At 41.2% G+C, this 19,817-nt stretch overlaps 1 protein-coding gene across 11 annotated transcripts in view; it reads left to right on the top strand.

The window, feature by feature from the left end:
- The first annotated feature begins 1,852 nt into the window (after nucleotides 1–1,852).
- Nucleotides 1,853–19,817, top strand: part of Sumf1 (sulfatase modifying factor 1) — a 318,026-nt gene continuing 300,061 nt past the window's right edge. For 9 of the 11 annotated variants that reach the window (XR_012436361.1, XR_012436362.1, XR_012436363.1 and 6 more), the window contains exons 1-3: nucleotides 1,853–2,156; nucleotides 8,698–8,871; nucleotides 11,957–12,031. Coding sequence is in view for 7 of the 11 variants with exons in the window: in XM_074044285.1 (XP_073900386.1) it covers nucleotides 1,887–2,156; nucleotides 8,698–8,871; nucleotides 11,957–12,031 (519 nt within the window). In the remaining 4 variants the exon portion in view is untranslated. The remainder of the gene's footprint in view (nucleotides 2,157–8,697; nucleotides 8,872–11,956; nucleotides 12,032–19,817) is intronic. The other 2 variants (XM_074044282.1, XM_020180066.2) reach the window with 1 other exon arrangement.

Below are 19,817 nucleotides of genomic sequence, written 5' to 3'. Positions count from 1 at the left end.
TAGACTACAATTCCAGCATTCCTGAGGCTGAGGCAGGAGGATCATGAGTTTGAGGCCTCTTGTGCTGCTATATAGTGAATGCAAGGCCAACCTAGTGACCTGTCAAAAGCAAAACAAAACAAAACAAAAAGAAATCAAAATAAACTTTAATGAGCATTAGAGTCATATGGAGAGTTTGCTAAAACATAGATTGCTGTAGCCTGTTGAAACCAGAGTTTTGGACCAAGGCCCAAACTCCTGGGGTTGTGCATCCCAGGTCTGTACTCGCCCCTATATGCTAACTAAAGAGGCCTGGTGAGGGCAGAGAAAGATTTATCACAGGGCTCGGGGCATGCCCTGGGAAGAGGCAGAGTAAGCACTTAGCCCATCTTCAGCCATCTTTGGGGTACACAAATGAGCTTTAACTTAAACAGACAAAGAATTGGAAGCAGGGGACAAAGGTGTACATAAACAGTCCCAGTCACAGGTGTGGTCTGGTTGACCATCATCTCAGTCCAAGGATTCCAGAGGTTTCTATAGATGTTGTTATCCCTGTCATCACTTGAGGGGAGCAATCTGGTTCCCATGAGATGATTACACCTGCTCCAGGGTGCAGCCTCATCATTATAGGTAATTATCCTCATTTGGGGGGGTGGTCCGTCCGTCCTGCAAGGCTCTGCTGTTCTTCCGGGGTAGTTTCAGTCCCTTCTCATAAAGATGTTATCGATCATTCCTGTCCTTCCTCGAGTCCAAGGTGGCTGCAGGAGAGAATGGATCAGAGCAATGGACAATAGGTACAAAATGGAGGCAGAGATGCCAAACTCTCCTGTGTTTAGTTAATTCATGGGCCCAAGTAAGGAGTCAGTGCTTTTCATCAAAATCAGTTTAAGTTCCTCTACACTGTCCTAGAGATTCTGGTTTAATGCTGCATTTCTAGTAAGTTATCAGGTGATGCTGATGCTGAGGTCTGGGACAAAACTTTGAGGACCTCTGTTGGGCATACGCCACAGTCTGCATTTCCCTACTATACCCTTTGGTGTAGTGTCCTTCAACATGTTCATCCTCCTCTCTACTTCCTGTTAGGGGACATTTATTGAATTGCCTATAGTGTAACTTAATGGTGAAAATTCAAAGTTTCAAGGTAGAGTCCCCACTTTCGACACTTATTTGCCTCCTAACCTTGGGCAAGTTGCTTAATTGCTCAGTGAATCCAGTAATAAGAGATTTTTTTTTTTTGGCAGCACTGGAGTTTGAACTTAGAATCCTGTGGTTGCTAGGCACATGCTCTGCCACTTGAACCACACTCCTAGCTCTAAAGGATCATTTTTGTTTTGAAGGAAACGATTTGAAAAATAATTTCATCGCTGTATAAGAATTAGTTTGTCAGTCATATACAGAATAATTATTCAATCACATATCCCAAATTTTTTTTATCATACAAGTGGTGTAGTAAACACAATGCAAAATAACAAGGATGGATGCCTTCAACATTTTAAAACTGTAAAACTCTGATGTAACACATAACTATCATAAAAAATAAGCACTATAGAAAAATGGAGAGTGAGCAGTCCCCTTTTAATTCCCTCCCAACTCAAAAATGACTTCCCTGGAGGATCATTTTGAAGATTGACTGAGATGTCTAAAAATGAAGTGCTTATTCAGTAAAGTACTGGGGCACTCAGCAAATGCTCAAGAAATAAGATTATCGGTTTCTAACCTAGAAATCGTGTGCAGGGCCTTAAGCATAACGGAGTTCTGTTGTGCCTCGCCGCGTGTGGACGCCGGCAGCCGAGCTGCACCGTAAGCGCCTGTCAAAGTTCCCAGCCAGGCTTTAAGTCAGCCCACGCGGCCCCTTTAAGGAGGGCGTGGCCACGTGACCGGCCGGGTCACATGGCTCGCAGAGCAACATGGCTGCGCCCGCGCCACAGCCGGAGCGTAGATTCAGCACCCGGCCCGGGGGCGGCTTCTTGCTGCTGCTGCTTTTGCTGGCGTGCGGGGCGGCAGGGAGCGAAGAGGCCGGGGCCGGTGCGGGCGCGGCATCCCTCGCGGGCTCCTGTGGCTGTGGCACGCCGCAGCGGCCCAGGGCCCACGGCAGCTCGGCGGCAGCGCCCCGGTACTCGCGCGAGACGAACGCCCTGGGCCCGGTCCCCGGAGAGCCGGCGTTCGTGCCCACCAAGGTGCTCCACGACCCCTGCGGGGGGGGAGGGTAGGGGGACGGAGCTGCGGGGTTCCCAAGCCGGAAAGGCAAGCTGTTGTCAGGAAGGCTAGTTAGGGTTAGACCCACACCTCAAGTCGCGCACTTGTGGATCCTGTGTGACAAGGATCCCCCCCACCCCTCACTGTCCACACCCCTCCCCCACCCCCCACTGTCCACACCCCCCCCTCCGGAAGACCCGCAGGGACTCGTGGCTTCTCTTGATTGTGAGCCACTGGAGTTTGCTTGGATGATTGTTGTGCCTTCTTTCTTACGTCTTACCCCCTACTTCCTCCTCCTCCCACCCTGTCCTCGTGATGAGGATCTGAGAATCTAAGTCGGACAGATTCGGGTTTAAACTCTGAATTCCTCTCTTAGTAATTGTGAAGAAAACTGGATCCTGGGTCTCAGTGTCTCCAACACTGTTGTCATCTCATCTGTGCTCTCTTCCAGTAGAGTTTGCTTGTCGATGTGAAGGACTTACATAATTTATCCTGTCATGCTTAGCACTGGAGCACAAGGAAGGAACAAACCGACTGTAGTTGCTTTTGTGTTTTTATTTAAGTCTCTTGCACAGTGCCTGGATGAGTTAGGTGCTAGGGTGTATCAAAAACAGTAACAACAGGTGGTACTTTCTTCTGTCTGCCAGGTATTTTGCATATTGGTGCATTTGTGGAAACAAGTTATGGGAATAGAACACAGGCCACGTGACTTCAGTTTCTCTTTTTGTATGCTTCTCTCCTTTTTCCATGGCTTACCATTACACCATGAAACTCACCCTTCTCTCCTTTTTCCATCACACTTTTCTTCCCTCTAAGTTTCTTCTGACCAATGTTCAGGACTTGGTGAAGGGGTAACATCCACTGCAGGTCTTTCTTGACTTCTTCTCTTCCCTCCTCCCTTCCATATGCTGTCACAGTAGTATGAATTGCTGTGACATGGCAGTTTTTTATTGTTTTGGTACTGGTGAAGGGTGGTCTGACCTTTGTTGCTCCAGTCCGCCTCTGATTTCTATCTAAGCAAAACAACGGACCTTCACCACCACCCGAGCTTCCCAGGGCCTCACGCTTGCTAAGCAGGTGCTCCACCACTTGAGCCACTCCACCAACCCTGATACGACAGTTATTAAAGGTGCGTGTCAGGAGATTTCTCCCTTCAACTAGGTTGTGAATTTGGTGGTGCTTGATAGCAGGATTTAGGAGGTTGTTAATCAGGGATTTTCATTGTTTCTCCATCCTGTGCCTTTTAAATGGTGCAGATACCTGCGTTATTGGTGTTTATCTTCTTTATTGAGAGAAGTCCTGATTACTGTTTTAATTTTATTGGCCATACTTGATTTTCATTCTCCTCTAACTTGTATGGTAACTGATAATCAATCTCCTTGTTTCTAAGGAGTAGATCCCTTTATCTTTCTCAAAAGTCTGTTTAGACTTTGTGGCCAGTACTAACAGTCATTTTAAAACAGTCCCTCTTCCTGTAGGTCCTAGAATAAGATATGAGGTACCATCATCTTTTGAATTACATTTACAAGGGGTACATTTTTCATCCCTGTAGTTTTGTACCTGACTAGCTACTGTATGCATCATTTTTGGCCTGTCTTGTATTCACTTTCTATAATGTTTGGAGGCATTTCAAGCTATTAACAAACTAGTAGTTGGTGAGAGCACAATCCACAAGCCTTTAAGAACTCAACCCAATGATTGAACCTGAAGTAGCCCTGTCCAGGCAGTTCATTTTTCTGTTTTCCTCAGTTTTGAATGTTTCAGTAAATGTGTAGATGATTTTGGTCTAATTCTGACAGCCAGTTAGTCTAAAATTCAAAAGTGCAGTGTTTCGGTAGAGGGTAAATATCTGTAGTGGTAGTTCTGCTCTCTCCTCATGTCTTTCTCTGTATTTGGCTTAATTCAACAAATGTTTTTTCAGCACACATACAAGGCTGTCATATATGCTCAGCATACAGAAAAGAAAAAGACCTGTGTGCTACCATCAGGACATTTATGCTCTCTCAGGTTCTCTCTCTCTCTCTCTCTCTCTCTCTCTCTCTCTCTCTCTCACACACACACACACACACACAGTCATATACTTGCAAGCATGATTTTCCTGTAGTTGCAGTACTAGAATGACAGGTACAGAGCACAGGGAGAGGGAAAAGGATTTATTTTTGTATATGCCGGGAAGCACCTTAGAGAAAAGGTCATTTTTGAGATAGGCCTTGGAGGGGAGTTGGAGATAAAAGGTTAGATTGAAGGACAGTCCAGGAAGTGAATAGCTTTGATACAAGCACATTGTAGGATTGCAAGTGTATTCTGGAAACATAAATGATTTAAGGTTTTCTGGGAGTAACATTTTCCACACTTTTTAATACCACACCTTTTAGGTGTGAGTTTTTTGTATTTTAATTTATTTAATGAGTACTTGGTGAAATGAGGGAAATACAGAATAGCACTGGGCTTTACCCTCAAGAAATTTATAACTTGATTGGAAAGTTATATGACTAAGAATAGAATATGGCTAGGAAAAATAGCCATACCTTAAAATTTGACTTAAATTCCTCTGGTTAAAAAGTTCAGTTCTTCCTGGGTGCCAGTGATTCATGCATGTAATTTTAGCTACTTGGGAGGCTGAGATTGGGAAGGTCAAAGTTTGAGACGACCCCGGAAAAATGTTCATGAGACCACATCTCAGTCTATAGCTGTCAGTGGCATGAGTCTGTCATCGCAAGTGATAGCGACTAAGAGGAGGCTAAGAGGAGGATTGTTGTTCCAGGCCAGCCTAAGCAAAAAAAAAAAAAAAAAAAAGCTTGCAAGACCTTATCTCAGTGGAAAAAGTCTGGGTGTGGTGGCTCTGGACAGTCATCCCAGCAGCTGTGGGGAGTAACATAGGCGATGGCAGTCCAGACCAGCAAGGGCAAAAAGTGAGACCCTGTCTCCAAAATAATCAGAGGAATGAGGGCTGGAAGCATGGCTCAAACCTTGCAGGTAGAGCACCTTCCTAGTGAGTGTGAAGCCCTGAGTTCAAAACCTAGTACCACCAAAAAAAAAAAAAAGAGTACTCAAGGGCATGGTGATTCGTGCCTGTAATCCCAGCACTCAGGAAGCTGAGGACTCAGTGAGGCTACCATGGGTACATAGTGAGTTATGGGCCAGCCTCAATTACTTAGCAAGACCTTGTCTCAAAAATACAAATACAAAATAAAAAGACAGACCAAAACAAAAACGGAACAGTTATCATTGAGAAAATTATCCTAACAAAATTTTTCAGGCAGTACTGGGGTTTGAACTCAGGGCCTCATGCTTGCCAGGCACTCTGTCAGTTAAGCCACACCTCCAGCCCTTTTTTGCTTTATAGTTATTTTTCAGATGAGGTCTCATTTTTTTTTTGTTTTTTCCCCCAGAGCTATCCTCACCTACCTATGGCCTCCTGTGTAGCTGGTGACAGATTTGCACCACTACGTCTAGCTTATTGATTATAATGGGATCTTGATTTTGCCCAGGCTGGCCTCAAACCACAATCCTCCTGATTTCCACCTTCTGAGTAGCTGGGATTATAGGCATGCACCACCACTTAGCCTAACAATTTTGCATACCATTTATTACTTTGTACTAAGGTGGCAGAATGTTTTAACCTTCATAGGAGTCTTCTAGAAGAGTTATTCATAAGGCATTTAGGATCATGAAATGCTAAACTTGTATGCGGTGTGTCTGCATGTATAGATAAAGTCGGTCTCGATTGCCTGTCTGAGGAGGTTTCTGATCGGGTAGTGCTTCCCTGGGCATAAAGGTACAATTAACTGTCATCTCTTCCATGAAATCTTTTCTCCAACTAGTAGTTTTGTTATCTAAATTCCTGTGGCATCTTTTTGTTGTTGTTGTCTGATGGCAGCTTTTTTGGTTAATGTAGTGTTACTTGTGTGGTTGTCTGATATCTCACTTGACATTGGAGCAGTTTTAGACCTTTTTGTCTCTACATTTCTGAGTGCTGCCAGATATATTTTAGGCATTCTGTGACAATTCCTTGCATGATCTCTTGCCTCTTTTGGTAGCTGTGGTATTGAGAAACTACCTGGGGAATGAAGGACGTTGGATACTTTCCAAAGACATTTTTTTGTAAAATACACTTGTGCGGTCCTTCTAAGAATCCTGTGGGACATTATCTCCCACTTTATAGGTGAGGCACTGAGGCGTGGTGGAATGTGAATCTCAGGCTGGAGGAAGTCTGAGTGCAGTTCCATCTGTGATTGCTGTCTCTGGAGACCAGTAGGATGAGAGAATAATGTAGCTGGACAAGCTTCCGTGTGGATAGATAGATGGGCGGTGGTTTATGGGTAGATACTGAGAGTGCGTTTCTCTTGCTATATTCATCTGGCTTTCTGCAGAGTCTTTAGCCTTTTATGTTTAAATTTGAGGAGTGGAAAGGAGGAAAAGGAAGAGGCGCTACGTCAAGATTGTATATGAGCCCATTGCACTTTTGTGTATAAGACAAAAATCTTACGGACTCTGAGCTCAGGAAGGTCAAGGCTGGATATAGCCCAGACACAGCTGAGCCCAGGGAGTCAGGTAGTTGTCTCTTTGGCTGTTGTCTCTTGGGTCATCTTGCTTTTGTTTCAGCTCTGTTTTCAGGTAATGTCTGTTCTCTTACTGATGAACTAGTTGGAAGAAAAAGAGTTCCTCTTTCCTCGTGGTTCCAACAAAAGTTCCAAGATGAACTTTGATTGGGTCATGGGCCTATTTCCAAATACATCTATGTTGTCAAAAGAATGCCATGATTGGCCATGCCTGAGTCACAAGTGAAATAGAGTCATGCAGCTCTATCTGGGTCACATACATTTAGCAAGGTCAACGTCAAGATGGTTTTTTTTTTGTTTGTTTGTTTTTTGGTCAGTTCTGGTATTTGAACTTTAGGCCTTGAGCTTGCTGTAGGGACTCTTAACACTTGAGCCACACCCTCAGCCCTTTTTTGCTTTAGTTATTTTTTGGATAGAGTCATGCATTTTTGCCTGGGAGTGGCCTCAGTCTTCCTACCTATGCCTTGCAGTAGCTGGGATTACAGATACCACCACCATACCTGGCCTATTTATTGAGATGAAGTCTTATTAACTTTTTGCATGGGCTGACCTTGAACCATGATCCTCTCAGTCTTCTGAGTAGCTAGGGTTATAGGTATGAGCAATCTAGTAAGAAGTGGTTTTTCAAAAGGTACTTCCCCTTATATTTAGGGGAGTGAGTGCTGGGTGAGCAAAAGTAGCAGCTGCTGTGGCCTCACGGCATAGCCTAAATATGGTTCTGGTGATAATGGAGTCATTAATGACTTCACTCAGGCTTCCGGCTTGAGTGGCAGTGGCAGAAGCTGTGGTATGGCAGAAGGGTTTAAACTCAGTCTTCCTTTAGACTCAAGAAGGAGTGTATTGTTCAATTTTGGACCTTCCATGAAGTTACACTTATAAGGATCTTTTTATTTGGCTTGGGGTCCTGAGGAGTGAGACACCCAATGCTATAGAATTTACTAGAATGACATTTTACACTTGTAGGACAGAAATCTTCATTAGTATAAATTAGAAATTATGACCCACTCAGAACAATCCAGAGCTATTTTTATCTACAGCCTCCAGAATGGAGACTTGGTCTATTCAGTGCTTGGTATCTCTGATGCTTAATGAAGGTGGAAAAGAAACTAGGCCAGGAGTCCACAGTGGAAGTTGTGACATTAGCATTGGTGGTATTGACCTTGAGGGAGAAAAAGATGAAAAAAGTAGGTAATTATAAAACTTCAGGTACACTGGGCAGCTTCCTTTGGGCTTGTCTTTTTGCTGAGGGAGATCAACTGTTCTCATGACAAGACCTACTTGTCTGCTGTGGAAATGTTGCTTTTTCTGAAACTTTTTTTTTTTTGGAGACAGGAGCTCACTGTGTAGCCCAGGCTGGCGCAAACTCCCAGTCCTCCTGCCTAAGCCTTCCAAGTGGTGGGATTACACCAGATGCTCCACCACACCTGGCTTTTTATGAAAGCTTTGATTAGATCATTTTAATAATCATTTAAAGATGACTCTAGAAACTTCGGTCTTCTGAATTCTGTTTTCCTACTTTTTCATAGACCTGCTTAAAATTCTGACTTCTTTTCTACAGATTGCAGAATCTTGTGTCTCAGGCACTTGGAGAATAGTGACAATCATGGAGACACCTAGTTCAGTCCTGGAGCTGAGGCCATTTCACAGGTTTCACTGTGATACAGACATATCACTCATGTCTGGGACTGTGTTATAAATGAAGTAGAATTTTTATAATTATAGCTAGGAATGATTCAAATGATAAATTCCTTCTCATATTCATGGTAATTTTCACTTATTTTTGTGACTAGTGATCACGTTCATTGGGGCATAGAGTGATTTTACTCAATTTCTACAGTGATTTTTGTGGTGGTCAAGTTTACAAGCGTTGGGTGCTTGCTCTGTGGTAGGAACTTTACACTGTACCCAGTTACACTTTGGCTTTGATGCATGACTTCCTGTATTTCCCCTTTTGCTGCAGATGGTCGCCATCCCTGCTGGCGTCTTTACAATGGGCACAGATGATCCTCAGATCAGGCAGGATGGGGAAGCACCTGCAAGGAGAGTCACTATTGATGCCTTTTACATGGATGCCTACGAAGTCAGTAATGCTGAATTTGAGAAGTTTGTGAATGCAACTGGCTATTTGACAGAGGTAATGGGGTTAGGGATAGGAGGGGAAACTTGTTCTTTTCCACAATTTTCAAGATTGCTTTAATAACAATGAATATTGACTGACCACTTTTACTATGTTCGAAGTACTGTGCTAAGCACTTTATATATGCAAATCAGACACACGGTGGTCTTAATTTTTCACAGCAACCCCATGAGACAGGTTATTTTTCAGGTAGCACATTGAGGATTAAAAAAGTGATTTGCTTTTAAGTTGCCTAGCTAGTTAGTGGTGGAGTTGGAATTCAAGCCTGGACAGTGTGACCCCAGAATCTGTGTTCCTAACCATTATGCTATATTATGTTTGTGCTTTAATATGACAGAGAGGACCACTGTCCACTCAGGCTTTTTGAGAGAACAGATGGCATGTAAAGTAAGGCCACTTTTCCTTTTCAGTAAATTGTACTTTGGTGTCCCAAAAGCATTACATATTTCATAAGTGATGTAGCAGTACAGCTTTTCATTTTTGTGGCTTTATTCCAATGTCTTGACAACTCCCAAGCTCCTCTGTGGCAGTTCCAGGCCTTATCCTGTGGTCACTGAATCACAGAGCAAGGTTCTGCAAGTGGATATTTATCCTATGTGGGAATAGCAAGGGCAGTTTATGAACTGGTTCTAGCTTATGAACGTTTCTGTCAGGATCTGAAATAGATTTGTTTTCTAAAATGCATCCCATTTTCTCTCACTAGAAAACATTACTTTTTTTTTCAGTTTGTGGAATTCCTGTTTTTTTCTTTCCTTCCCTCTTTTCCTTTCGGGCATTAAATGGGTCTTTTTCATTTAAATTAACTAACTTTGAAGTGAATACCATAAGCAAAATAACATTAAAATTTGGTTTTGCAGTGTCACATTTCTTTACAATTTCCTAAAATATACAGAGTGGTTGTAAATCTTGTAATATTTGTAGTGAGCAAAAGTCCCATTCTTCTTTTTGTTTCATGTAGATATTCTCAGATCAAGATCCTCAGTTGTCTACTTAAATTAGAGGAAGAATTCTAAGGGAAGAAGGCTTTCCTTTATCCACAATTCTCCTTGAAAATAAGGTAGAATAAGCAGAATTTAGGATATCCACGAACATAAATGGGGAGAAATTGCATCTGGATATTTGCTACTCTTTACCCGAAATTTAATATCTTTCAATTATGACACAGCAATGAACCATAATAATAGCGGCCTGTGACTTTGCCACCAGTAGAAATCACAGACATTGAAGATACCTTGAAATATTGTTTACATCCATCCCTGCTTTGAAATATGATAATTATGAGATCTGGCACTAGATCTTATTTAATTTATTAATAAAGAACATGCATATACTATAGCGCAGATGTTTTATTAATATTTATAACTGTTGTCTTAGTAATCTGTGGATCTAAATGTTTCATTCTGAGAAGGAAGTCTCTTTAAGCTTCACTGTGTTGCCAAAGGGGTGAAATGAAGATGTTCAGAACCCCTGCTGTGGACAAAGTGCTTCATAGTTTTTGGCACTTTGTATGTATTTTTCCCCATTTCTCCAACTTCATTTTACATCACTTGCCCCTTATTTAGCATGTTCTGGCCCCACTGGTCTTGTTTCTGTTCCTTGAAAACTAGACATTCTTTCCCACCTTGGGCGCTTTGCTTGTATTTTTCCTCTGCTTGGGATCTGTAGCTCCTGGCTTGCCCCTGTTTTGCGTGGTGGGCTCCTTCTCATTCTTGAACCATCTCAGCTTAAATGTTCCTTCTCAAGGAGCCTTCTACTCTCTACCAGAAGGAGGCTTTTTACCTTACTCAGTGAAGTGAAACTTTAATCATTCCTTTCTTTTCTTTCTTTGGCTTGATTTTTTTCTGCTTCTTCACACTTAAAGCGCTTTAAAGATAGGGACCGTGCCTATCAGTAATGACATTATTATTCCCTGGTGACCTTCTTTATTCCCTGATTTAGCCCCAAACCAGGTACATAGTAGGTGTTTGTTGAACAAATAAATGACTTACGTTCCTAGGCATGGTGGTGTCACCAGGGAACGCAGAAAGAACATCAGGGATGAAGGAAAGATAAGTTACACTCAGGAAAGGGAGCCTGAGGCGCTTGTAAGTCCTGAAGTAAGGATCTAGTATTGAGTTAATTTCATTTTTTGAGAACAGCACAGGACGGGAGGTAGAGATTTGGGAGTAATTTGAAGTACTGGCCTTAGTTAAAGTGATGAGATTGAAGGAGGTCACCGGCAGTCAACCAGTGTATTTCTCTTGAACCACCTGTGTTAGAACCACCAGATTTAACACAGGCAGGTTTTTTGGATTCACTCCAGGCCCCCACAATCAGTCTCCAGAGTTGCAGAACCACAGTCTGAGTTTAAGCAGCTGGCTGTGTAATCTCCACTGTACAAAGCCAGGGGGCCACTGGCCTAGTATAAGAAGTGCAGAAAGCCAGGGGCAGAGCTGGAAACAGCAGTGTTTCCAGGGCAAGAAGACAAGCCCATGTATTTCAGGGATGAGAAGAGTCGTAGTCACAGATGCCAAGGGACAAAGGACCCTGTTCTCAGTACAGGGTCACATGTGACAGAACCAGGTTGTTGAAGATTTCAGACATTAATGTTAAATGAAATTGTTAAAATATAGGCTTCTCGAGATTTATAAACACATTTGACACCTTAGTGGAGCTACAATGTGTTAGAATATCAGCAAACAGTGGCATGTGATTCTTTTAGCTGGATTCTAGGAGCAAGACAAAGGACAAACAGCTTGATTATGCAATATCACGTGTGTAGAATAATATCATTTCCCAAAATCATTTGTACTGCTTGGGGGAAAAGTGTTTCCTTCAACAGGGGCAGTCACAGTCTCAAAACCCAATCTCTTTTAGTCTACAGTCTTATCAGCTAAACAAGTCTTACATGAAAATAGTCTCTGTGAGTGATATTAATCTGTTTTAAGAGGAAGCTCGATGCTTTTAAGTCATTCCTGAATCCTCTGGGAAGTCATAGGAAAAAGCCACGTTCATTTGGACAAGTTAGTGTGCAAGCTAAATGGCACATGTGAAACACATTACTCCAACATTTTCTGGATTTTTATTTCCTACCTTCCTTTAGGCTGAGAAGTTTGGCGACTCCTTTGTCTTTGAAGGCATGTTGAGTGAGCAAGTGAAGACTGATATCCAACAGGCAGTAAGTAATGTTTAAATAGGCTCTCATATTTCTCTGTGGCTCATTGAAAGGATTTGGGTGAAAAATCCAAACTACAAGTGCCACCTTTTTCTCCCTCTTAACTCCTAGCTGCTCTCTCATCATACATTTTCACAAAGTCACAGGCCCATGGGCTGGAGCCCTTTATCTGGATGAAAATGCACAGCTTAGGCTGCATCTGAGGGAGAGCCAGGTCTGCCTGAGTAGCACACCATATTTCCAAGTAGCACCCAGCTGGGCTCTAGCCACTTCTGGGTTTATTTTACATGTAGCGGTTTCTAGAGTGGAGGTGTAAAAGTAATTGTTTTTGAAGTCTTGATCTTAGCAGGAGCTGGTGTGGAAATAGAGTTTCCTTTTTAAACATTCATGAACTCATATGATCAATGTCGTGTGTGTGAAAGGGGCCCTTTGCTATGAGTGTTCATAAGAAATGGAGGCCATGAACTGGTCCCTATATGTAGGGGACCTGTCTCACACAGAGGGTCTAGGGGATACAAATTAGGTTCATTTTTCCCAGTCATCATGAAAACCATGGACTAGACTTCCTTAAACACCATGTGGCTAGTGGAACTTAAGGATTCCCATACTAGTTATTTTAGCAGGGTTTTGAATGTTTATGCATTTGTTTGTATACCTGTCTTGTGAATATGCAAGGATAAGCTGGGATGTTGAGGGTTCACAGGACAGAGGGCAGAGAATGCTGAGGCAGCAGGAGAGAAAGGACATGGGACCAACTCAAGGGAGACACTGAAGAGGGAGGAATGCAACCCTAATCTTCCTTTTTTATTCAAATTCCCTTCAGTTCCTGCATGAACTTCATCTTAATGTGGTGGGGCACAGCACTGGGTCCTCTCTTGGGAGCAGCAGTGCCAAAAATTGAATTATCCTGGCTCGTCTTTTCTTTCTCTCCCAGTTAATATAGCAAAACTTGGGAGGTGGTAGAGAAAAATGAAGTAAAACAAGACTTGGTCTTGAATCATGTTTTGGTCAATCAGGTCACTTTCTGTATTTGTTTTAGGTAAATGTTTGAAAAATGTGATTGTGCTCCACTTGAATTCCATTTCTTTACTCATTGCTAGTTTGTATTATACCTATTATGTAATCTGATATTCCCTTCCGTTTTTTTTTTTTTTTAAAGGTCTTTGAGGTCAGTTCAGCCTAGTATTGATGAGTCAGCAATTCAGGATGTAGTGTGTTCTTTAAGACATGGAGTTCAGATGAAGGAGGGTGTTTGTGCTTATTTTGTAATTTGTCTTGTCACTTGAAAACCTCCAAACGTGTTAGGCAGGAAGGTAGAGGTGGTTCATTGCTAGGCTCTGAAGGTACCTTGTTAAGTACATAGTGAAGTGTGTGTGCTTGTAACTAGGACAAGGATAAGCAGCTGTCACCAGGCTGTGGTGTTGGTCACTTGCTTAAATGCTTATAATGGAAAAGCAAACCTTTTAAGCTTGTTTAGAAAGGGGTAGATGACTAAAATAAATCTGGGACAGAATGACAATCTGGGAGAGCTGAGTTTTTATTTTTTTCATTCCACTTTTATGTCTGATTTACCCTGATGCAACAGATCTTTTTATTTATTGTTAAAAAAATTTTTTTTTGGTGGTATTGGGGTTTGAACTCAGGGCCTTATGCTTGCTAGGCAGGCACTATACCATATCAGCCACTTCACCAGCGTGTGTGTGTGTGTGTGTGTGTGTGTGTGTGTGTGTGTGTGTGTGTGTATGTGGCTGGCTTTGAACTGGGATCCTCCTGGTCTCTGCCTCTCAAGTAGCTAGGATTATAGGTATGAGCCCCTGGTGCCCAGCAGCACCAGACCTTTTTAAACCACGTAAACTCCAGAAGTGTAGGATGTGAGATGGTCCATGAGATCTTCAGATGACTTTAGGTGGTAGTTTGGCAAGTGTAAGGTCACGCTGAATCACATGACCTTACACTTTATAGCTGTCTTTAGGACTTTAAGTCAAGAAGAAATCTCATTTGATGCCATCCATATCCTTATCATTTGACTATACTTGTTAGTCTCCTTTTTAACACAGAAAACAGAATTAGGAAACTTCTTCAAGCTACAGTAGCTAGTTAAAATGAAATAATATTGTTTATTTTCATGTGGTTATTTTAAATATTGCATTCTACTTATTTCAGTTAACACTAGTGATATACATTTTCATTATTTAAAAAACACTTGTGAAATGAAGCACAACCAACAGAAAATGACATAGCATAAATGTATAGTTTACTGAGTTATCCTCAGGCAAACACATCTGTAACCAAAATCCATGTCAGGGATTAGAATTTTGTTACCTACCCCAGCAGCTCCATCTGTGTGCCATGTCCTAGTTGCCACAATTCTCTGTCCATAAAGTAGCCTCTAACCAGCTTTGTAAAGTAGACACTTCCTTGCCTTTTTTATAGTGTATTACCCAGATGTACATCCCAAGTTTAATCTTGCTTATTTAAAAGAGTTTGAATCTTTTAAGACTCTTGTAAACCTACAGGTTTTTCTTTTATTTCTCCATTCCCATGTCCTCTTCCCTATTAATTCATCAGTTGAAGAATACACAGCATTTAGCCTGTACACTTTGCTGCAGCCTGAATTTTGCTGATTTCCCTATCACAGTACAGTTCACCTGTTTTTTCTCTCCTTGTATCACCTGCAGATTGATAACTGTATCCTCAGGTCTGATCAAACATGTTTGCACCCCGTGGCAAGACATCATAGTGGTGTCTTTCTCCACCAGGAGGCACCTAATGTCTGCTTCTTCCTCTTTTTGTGTGTAGGCTGCTGTTAATGCTCAGTGGCTAATTCCATGAATTTATTGGGGAGTTATAGATCATGATAATCTAATAGTTCTTTTTATTTGTTAGTGGAGAAACTTTCATAAAGATAGTTCCTTACTATTACTGTTTTCTGAACCATTAGTTTAGGTCATACAGAAAGATAGGAAAATGCTCAATTTTTACTAGACTTTAAAATAATGGCTTCCTGTTACTCTTCAAAAGTGACTACGTGGGCGATAATGATGATTCTTTTCCTCTTCTTCCTCCTCCTCCTCCTCTTCCCCTCCCCCTGTCTTTTGAAGGTCAAAATTTCCTATTTTTGAGCACTAGGTGCCTTTTCAAGTTCTTGTGTATCCTCCCCCCCACCCCCACCCTGGTCTTCTTTTTGGTAGTACTGGGGTTTGGATTGGTCTAAAGCTTGGTAGGTAAGCACTCTACCACTTGAGCCATGCCTCCAAATCCCTTCTCTCTTTTTTAACAGCTTTATTGAGATGTAAGATTCATCATTTTGAGTGTACAACTCAGTGTTGTTTTGGTATATTTATAGAGTTGTGCAACTGTCACCACAATCCAATTTAGATCATTTCATTAGCTCCAAAAGAAACACTTGTGCCCACTTTTAGTCATTCCACATTCCCACACCCAGCCATAGGCAACTGTCTTGTGTCCTTCTGAAGTGACCCTAGTAGTCCTTCATGGTTTCTTTGCTTTTTCACTGACAAGATCTGTCCCTATCCTCAGCCTGGAATTAGTTGTTTCTCTAGGAAGCCTCAGTGTCTTTTATAGAAAATGTATTTCCAGGATCCTCCTCTACGTTCTAAGTGCTCATTGCCATTAGATTGGTTGTTGTTTCTAGGCTTCCTCCATGGACAGAGCTAGATAAAGTGCTCCACAATTTCACACCAACGCTTCCATTTCAGAACTTTTAAGTTAGCCTGTTCTGTATGACATCTTTTCCTTTTCTTCCATACCAGAAGTTCTGGTGCTCAGGGATACAAGGGATAGAATTAAAGTAGCCCATAATTACTCATTTATTTTATCCCAGATTACATACATAACAGTCTTAAAATAACAGTGCCAATGTTACCATCACCAGTGTAGCTACTGAGAATAGGGTAAAAACTTAGACTTTTACATAAGCTTTTCCTATTTCTCACTCAGTTTTAAAATAGTCATACTAGTTCTGTATTGCTGAAGCATGTATCCATTGCATGGAATACGCTTTCCTTTTTTTCTCTCAGGTTTAGATTGAGTTCTACAAGTAACTTTATGTTTAAAACTTTCTTTGTTCAATGTCTGTGTAGTCATTTGAATTAATGAGGTTCACTCTCTCCGAGAATCTTCTGAAAGTGGACATGACGATATTATTTTCTGAAATTTTGCATGTTGACAACAGTTTGTTAGTATACTTTCTATTTTAAAGTCAGTTTTGCTGGATATGAAATCTGTGGTTCACATTTGTTCTGGATTATCTTCTATACTTCATTTTGTTTTCTTTTGGAATAAAACTTTGCTGTTGAAAATTCTGATAATGATCAAGTTTTCTTTCCCTGGAAAGTTACTTGTTGCTTTTAACCTGAATACCCAAGGACTTTTAATTTTTATTTTTATTTAGTACCTAGTATATTTAGTACTGTAGTATATCTTGGTGTTGGTCATTGTGTGTCAGTATTTTCAGGTATGGCATTTTTCTTTTTTCAGTATGAATTTTCACAATTATTTTTAAATGTCAGGAAAGTTTTCACTGTATTTTTCTATATCTTTAATTTTGCTTTTCTTCCAGAATTCTTCATAGATCTGTTTGTAAGTTTTTAAGACTCATTTTCAGTATTTACCACTTTCACTAATTCTAAAGTCTTCTTTTGGCCTTTTATGTCTCTTTAGTAATATTTCTGAAATGACTTTTGGTATCATTTCTAGCTTTTTTCTTATTTCTGTGCCATATCTGAGTTTGCAGGTAATGATTTTCATGAATGTCATTTACCTCATTTTGAAATAGTATGTTGCATTTATTTTTGATTATGTCTTCTGCTGTGGTTTATATATGGTTTGTTCCCCAAAGTTTCATGTACCAGAAGCTTGGTCTCTATTGTGGTGATGTGGAGAGGTCGTGGATTGTTAAGTGGAGGTAAAACCTTTTTTTTTTTTTTTGGCGGTACTGGGGCTTGAACTCAGGACCTTCACCTTGAGCCACTCCACCAGCCCTATTTTTGTGAAGGGTTTTTCGAGATAGGGTCTCTTGGAACTTGCCTGGGCTGGCTTTGAACTGTGATCCTCCTGATCTCTGCCTCCTGAGTTGCTAGGATTATAGTTGTGAGCCACCTGCACCTGGCTAGAACCTTTAATAGATGGGGCATAGTGGGAGGTAATCAGGTCTTTAGGGTCAGTGTCCACCAAAAGGATTGGTGTCTCACAAGAGTGAAGTATTATAGACGAGCAAGCCTGACCCCTGAATCCCTCGGTGCTTCCTGTTTTGTCATGTAATCCTTCTCTCTCCCACCATAGTCCCATTTATCATGATGTGATGAATGGATCCCTAGCCAGAGTCAAGCAGGTATGAACATTATGCTTGTGTACCTCCAGAACTGTGAGGTAAATAAACTTTTCTCCCTCCCCTCCCCTCCCCTGCCCAGGCCTATTATTCTCTAGGAAAGTGCTCTACTACTGGTTAAGTCCCCAGCCCAAACTTCTTTTCTTTAAACATTACTAATTACTTATTTAGTTGCAGCAATGAAAAATGATTAATCCATCTCCCTGTTTGTAAGAGTATTGTTCTCCTTCTTCATTTTTTTTAAATTATCTTTTAAAAAAATTATTGTTGTATTGGGGATACATTGTGACATTTACCAAAGTTCTTATAACGTATCATAGTTGAATTTACCCCCTCCATCATTGTCCTTTATCCCCTAGTCTTGGAACAGTTTCAACAGGTCTCATTTTCCCATTTTCATTCATGACTACATAATATTTCTATCATAATATTAACACTCTTTCCCTACATTCTCATCCCTCCCACTGGTGCCAACCCCCAGACCTCCTTCCTCATTTCTTTGTTCTTGTAGTAATGTTAGATTGGGTTTGAGCTTGGAGTATTTTCTGTTGTTCATTTTCATGTGAACTGTTTTTCTGAGCCTTTAGAAGTTGTGGTATAACTTCACTGAGCTCTTTTTTAGGTGTCTTCTTGTGTTTAAATTATGACTTCCTCTAGCTGGGTGTGGTAGTATCACCTGTATTTCCAGTAGTTGGAAAGATGAGACAGGAGGATTGGGAGTTCAAGGCCAGTCTGGGTAACATAACAAGACCCTATTTCAAAACAAAAACAAAACTTCAAAAAAAAGAAAAAGAAAAAGAGCTGGATATGGTGGCTTATGCCTATAGTCCTAGTTACTTGGCTTCTTGGGAGGTGGTGATCAGGAAGGTCATGATTAGAGGACAGCCTGGGCAAAAGTTAACCAGACCCGATCTCAGCCAATAAAAGCTAAATGTGATAGTGTGCATTTGTCATAAATAGGAGGCATAAATAGGAGAACTATTGTCCAGACCAGCCTGGGCATAAATGGTAAGACCCTAGTTGAAAAATAAATAAAGTAAAAAGGACTGGGGGCTTGGCTCAAGCGGTAGAACACCTACTTCACAGTTCAAAACCCTGTAATAGATAGATAGATTTTCTGAATTTCTTCTCCTCCTCCACTTCTTTTCTCTTCTTCTTTCTTGTTTCTCTCTTTTAGCTATTTGATTTTTCTTCCTTGAAGTTTCTCCTTGGTGTGGATTTCTGTTCTGGAAAGGATCTGTGGCAGGTCAGTTTCAAGAGGTCATGGAACAAGACTTCCAGAGAACTTCACACTTTTACTGTAGGCTCTTCTTGTACTCATTTGTTACTGGTGTGAGCACATTTCCTTCTGATTTTAGCTACTCCTCTCAAACTGTCCCTCTGTGCTTTCCAGTAATACCTGTTGGCTATTTTGGAATTTTCCAAATTGGTTAATCTGGATGCCTGAATGAAAAAGAAGTGCTTAAGAGTAGCCCTGCAGATGAGGAGGAACTCATCTTGGAACAAGGATAGAGCATTGGGCAGAGGGCGTGCTGTGTCCATTTGCTTAACTACCCACCTCAGCTCTGTATAGTGAAGTCTTAGCTGTGCTGGCTCTGGGAAGTCCATTCAGAACACCATCCTGTCATTCCACATTCCACATTTAGATGCTCACTTTTTGTTACTTGTTCTCCTGTCTTCTTGCACCTTCTTTTCATACCATTTATCTCACTTATAATAATAATTATTTGTGCAGGTATTTTTTGAGTGCTTTACTAGATTTTGTTCTGTGAAGGTAGGTGGGAGTGCATTTGTGTTATTCACCACCCTATCCTCAGCATAGTCACTATCATTTAATACGTGCTTAATCCATATTTGTCAAAAAAAAAAAAGAAAGCTTGCCATTTGGGTATCATATGTTGAAACATTTAGTTTTTGAAAGCAGCAGGGCTCAGTCCTGGTATGACCCATCTCAGGTTGCAAAGTCAGCTTTTCCTTGGCAAGAGACACTGGCCTGATCATCATGGTTGAGGTAGATTCACAGTAATTGAGTTATTTGGGAATGGCAATCCAGGTCTGGCTGATTGGATAAGATAAGAATGTGACCCTGTCTTTTGTGCTTTTATTTTGAAAAGCACTGAATGTCTGTGTTCATTTGATTTAGAAGTCAGTGTGTGGCATAAGCTCAGGAAACAAACTATGATAACTCCAGAAAGTGAGAACCCATATAAAAGGATAACAGGGATAATTGTTTTTTCCAACCTGCTCCAAGTCACTCGATAAGAACAAGTGTGTGTGAGGCATGCTGAGATCTCAGAGGCTCGGATTTGAAATACTGGTTTAAGGTGTCCTTACATTTCTTTCTGAGTTGTATGTAGGTCTTTTGAGGCCTAATTTGGATTAAGAAGTAAGAATGATTCTGATACCCCTTGCTCACTGAATTGTGGGGTTGGCATCATT

The sequence above is a fragment of the Castor canadensis genome, chromosome 10 (assembly GCF_047511655.1).
Source record: "Castor canadensis chromosome 10, mCasCan1.hap1v2, whole genome shotgun sequence".
NCBI lineage: Eukaryota > Metazoa > Chordata > Mammalia > Rodentia > Castoridae > Castor > Castor canadensis.
Note: the sequence above shows the minus strand (reverse complement) of the source record. Positions and strands in the feature narration are given on the sequence as shown.